General features: G+C 60.7%; 1 protein-coding gene across 1 annotated transcript; it reads right to left on the bottom strand.

Annotated features, from left to right (window-relative positions):
• Nucleotides 1-775: 775 nt before the first annotated feature.
• Nucleotides 776-3,974, bottom strand: PLD6 (phospholipase D family member 6; the record flags this gene model as incomplete). Its single annotated transcript, XM_082861837.1, has 2 exons — nucleotides 776-1,186; nucleotides 3,560-3,974. 2 exons carry the CDS (start codon nucleotides 3,972-3,974, stop codon nucleotides 939-941), a joined length of 663 nt encoding a protein of 220 aa, XP_082717963.1. The 3' UTR covers nucleotides 776-938.
• Nucleotides 3,975-4,712: the final 738 nt, after the last annotated feature.

Genomic DNA, 4,712 nt, shown 5'->3' with positions numbered 1-4,712 from the left:
CACGCCATGGGGGGGAGGGGTCCCCAGGGGCCGGGAGATGAGGGAGGAGACCCAGGGGTGCCCACCGGGCCTGAGCGACAGGAGAGAGCAACTGCTGTCCAGATGTCTTCCGAGCTGCCTCCGGGACAGTTCAAACATGTCACATCCCTGCCCCGGGAACGAGGACAGCCCAGTGAGGCCACCCCTGGGACCCGCCTCGCCTCGGTGATACTGAGCAAAGCCACGAGTGTCACGGTGAAGGTCAATTCTAAATGCACAACCTAACTTCTCTGAATGTGAGAATGCTAAAAATTAAAATCCTAACACGTGGAAACAGGAGCAGCTTCTGGACACTCCTGTTTCCACGTGTTACGATTTCTCACTTCACCTTACACACACCAGGGGCTGCCAGGCGCCAAGCTCTCAGTGCTCATCCCTTCTACTGAGTGATTCCCAAGGATGACGGCCACTCCTCGCCGTGCCATCCCCCGCCCCTCCCCCCAGGAGCTGGAGACAGCAGGGAGGGAGGGACCGTCACCCTCTGGCCATCCAGGTTCCGCCCGCTGGATGGGGGCTGAGGGAGCACTGAGGGGCCCGAGGGCTGGACCGACGGGTCAGGGGAAGCCGGGGAGGCCCCAGAACCAGGCAAGGGGCTCGGCGAGCCTCCGTGACGAGGCGGTGGCCCTCCCTGCACGCGCAACCCTGACGGAGGCACCCGGCACCCGGTCCAAAAGCCCACCCTTGCGCTGCACAGCATGGCCTCTTCCTCGTAAACTCCAACACTCTCTAGGGAACTGTACCATTTAACAAAGGAGAATTTAACGGGACTGGCTTTCCTTGCACAACACCTGGGATTCCGGCCCCGGAAGCGCGCGGCTCCTAGCAGGAATGTGGCCGTGGCCCCCGAGGGTCGCTCCAGCTCGAGGGACGCCGGCCCCACCTCCCCACGTGCAGGCGTCTCAGCGACTTCCCTTTTTGTGAGGGAAAAAGGTGTACTTGGTGGGGTTAAACTCCTCCCAGATACGCTCAAACTCCTCCAGAAAGAGCCGCACGCACTCCTCGTCCTCTATGATGAGCACGTTCTCCCGGTTGCTCTGAATGGCCTGAGTGGTCCAGTTCAGCGAGCCAGTGATCAGCACCTTCTTGTCCACGATCGCGAACTTGTGGTGCATGTAGCCCAGATCCTGGTCGTGCCGGACCTGGATCCCTGCAAAAAGTGAGACGTCACTGCTGCCTGTCACCCCGACTGAGCCGCCGGCTGGGCGCTCCGTCTCATCACCCCCACGCGGGGGCCCCTCGCTCCCTCCCCCCAGCCCCTCCTCTCACCACCCATCGCTACAGTTCAGGCTCCTTCTGCAGCATGGATGTGTTCACATGACTGATCGCGCTCGTGTCCGGTTTCGCGGGCACCATCACGTCTGGATGGTGACGGCGGCTGAGCCAGGCAGGGACCCGCCCCACCAGCCCCAGGAGGAGGCGTGGAGGACACAGAGGCATCGGGGTGGGGGGGACCGCAGAGCCGAGGGCCGGGTGGCGGCAGGGACGCGTGACTCAGTTCCTCTGGAAACAGGCCCTGTTCCCAGCCCCTGATCCGGGGCAGGCTCCCCACCCCCGCAGGGACATACGACCCGCATCATCCTTCAGTTACTGGTTCCAGGACGATCCAGTGGTGACTGGTGCAAAACCCATCTGCTTGGGTTCACTTGCCCCTAAGGTCTCACTCAGGCCCAGAAGCAGATCCCCTTCAGTCAGCACCTTGTAAGGGGGACAAGCCTGGCGGGAGGGAACAGCACAGGAGACACCGGGCCCTGGCCCTGAAGCCGTGGCTCTGGCCCTGTGACCACCCCGCTCGCACAGCCTCTCTGCCTGTTGGAGCTCACGGAGCCCAAGGTGCACCCGGCAGCCCCTCCTCGTGACTCCCACCTTCGACCACAGGATCGCCTGCCACTCCTCACACGACAGCATGGGCCCTCATGCGTGTCACGTCGCGGGCAGCTGTCCTGCGACACCTCCTGACCCTTCCTGGCGCCTCAGGACTCCTGCTGCAGTCAGCCTCCCGCTGTTCAGCACTGTGTCCCCAGAGCCTGGAACCGGTCCAGGCAAATAGAGGCTCACAGAGAGACCGGTTCAACAGTGAGTGACAAATGACGGCCTGGATGCCCTCAGAGGGGTATCAAGGTTTAGACGGGGTCTGGTCGCGGGGCCCTTTAAGGTTCTTCCCAAACCCGAGGTTCTGCGGTTCTCTAAAAACCTAAACAAAATAAAACCGCTATGCCGAAACATAGCCAAGTTTCCCCATCGAAAGAACCAACAGATCAGGACAACGCATGGCTACCAGGAAGAGCGGAAGCCAACGGTCCTCAACATTCACACTAGGTTTCCAACCCTGCCCACACGGAAGCAGACGGAAAAGCAGCAGAAGACTGAAGTGCGTTCCCATCAGGAGAGCGGGCAAGAGGCCCGTGCAAGCTGGGCTGAGAGCAGCCGGGACAGTTCTTAAAGGCCCCACGCATCTTTCGGCCACAGCGGCCACCAGAATCGACAGGTCAAACAGATGCTGGTGCAGGAATGTCCTTCCTGGGTCCTGGGTGCCTCAGTGATCGAGAGAAGGGCACGAGGTTCAGACTCCGAATAGCTCACACAGGACACAACGTCACACTGAGGCAGGAGGAGGAAGCAGAATTCACAGGTAAGGCAGGATGTGAATTTAGAACGTCTTCAAAATTATTCACACATCCGGGTTCATCTGTCCCCACTCCAGCGAGAGAGGCAGGCCGGCCACAGACCTGACTTCCCTGACATTTTGTAGCCTGAGAAACAAATTAACTGTCACCAACTAAACATTTCAGCTCCACGTTGTAGTGTATTTTTAAAATTCATTTCAGGGCTTCCCGGGTGGGGCAGTGGATAAGAATCCGCCTGCCAATGCAGGGGACGCGGGTTCGAGCTGGTACGGGAAGATCCCACGTGCCGCGGAGCAACTAAGCCCGTGCGCCACAACTACTGAGCCTGCGCTCTAGAGCCCGAGAGCCACAACTACTGAGCCTGCGCTCTAGAGCCCGAGAGCCACAACTACTGGAGCTCGTGCTCCGCAACGAGAAGCCACCGCAATGAGAAGCCCACACACCACAACGAAGAGTAGTCCCCGCTCGCCGCAACTAGAGAAAAGCCCACGCGCAGCAACGAAGACCCAACGCATTCAAAAAATAAAATAAAATAAATTTTAAAAAATTCATTTCAGAAGCTCCAAAATGAAATTCACTAACGAGTTTAAGGGGAAAAGCCTTTTCCTCCCTTGGGTCCTTAAGCAGACGCAGCCTCTCTGCACACCTGCGCCCTGACCAGCTTCTGCTGGCAGACCGGCTTCCAGCCTCGGCCCCTCCCGGGGCTGTCGCCCAGGTTGCGGGCTCAGACGCTCTGCACAGAAGCTCCTGAGGAGACCTTGGAGTTTCCCCAGACCTTGCAAGGCCGCCAGGGGACGCGAGAGGGTCTCCCCGGTCCTCAGGCCCCCGCCCCAACACCCACGCCATCCTGGCTCTGCCTCCTGCCTCCCGCCTCCCAGGCCCCGCGCCCGGCCTACCTGCCTTGCGGAGCAGCCCAATCTGTGAGCCACTGAGGGCCATGTAGTCGCAGTCGGTGACCACGCGAACGCGCACCCCGCGCTGGTGCAGCAGCTGCACTGCGCGGCCCAGCTGCGGGCTGGAGAAGGCGAACAGGCAGAGCTCGAGGCTGGCGCGGGCTGCCAGCAGGGCACGCAACAGGCGGCTCAGCGAGCTCTCGCCGTGGGGCAGGTTGCAAGGGCAGCCCGAGGGCGCGGTACCCGGGACCCGCAACAGGGCCTCGGTGCACGTCACCTGCGACGGGAAGAACAGCACCTCGCGCCGCGGCGGCCGCCGCCCGGCCCACAGCCAGCGCAGCACAGCGGGTAGCGCCTCCAGGGCCAGCGCGAGGCCTCCGACAACAGCAGCCACCACCTGCCAGCGTAACGGCCCCATCTCGCCTTTGGCGTCTGAGGCCCCGCCTACCACGTGCGCCCGCTGCCCACTGCGCCTGCGCGCCTGCCTGCCGCCCACCTGCGCCTGCGCATTCACCGCCCATCGCCCACTGCGCCTGTGCGCCCGCCTTCCACGGGCCACGTGCGCCCTCCGCCCCGGGGCACTTGCTCCTGCTCTTTCGGCGCCCATTGCCCACTGCGCCTGCGCACCCGCCTGCCGCCTACGTGTGCCCGCCCACACTGCGCCTGCGCACCCAACGCCCAAAGGACCCAGGAGGCAACCAAAGAAGACACACAGGGGCTTCCCTGGTGGCGCAGTGGTTAAGAGTCCGCCTGCCGATGCGGGAGATGCGGGTTCGTGCCCCGGTCTGGGACGATCCCACATGCCGTGGAGCGGCTGGGCTCGTGAGCCATGGCTGCTGAGCCCGCGCATCCGGAGCGGAGAGGCCACGGTGGTGAGAGGCCTGCGTACCGCAAAAAAAAAAAAAAAAAAAAAAAAAAAAACTACTGGTGAAATCTAAATAAAGTCTGGAGTTTAATAGTAATGTACCAATGTCAGTTTCTTCACGTTGGCAAATGAATTACAATAATGGAAGATGCTATCTTTGAAACTTTTTGGTAAATCTAACATTATTCTGAATTAAAAGTTTATTTAAAATGTTAAACACACACCTTCCATATGGTCCAGCTGTCCCACTCCTAGGTATGACCAAAGAGAAATGAAAGCGTATCCCACACA

Source organism: Leucopleurus acutus (genome assembly GCF_964270905.1).
Source record: "Leucopleurus acutus genome assembly, chromosome: 19".
In the NCBI taxonomy this organism is placed as follows: Eukaryota; Metazoa; Chordata; class Mammalia; order Artiodactyla; family Delphinidae; genus Leucopleurus; species Leucopleurus acutus.
Note: the sequence above shows the minus strand (reverse complement) of the source record. Positions and strands in the feature narration are given on the sequence as shown.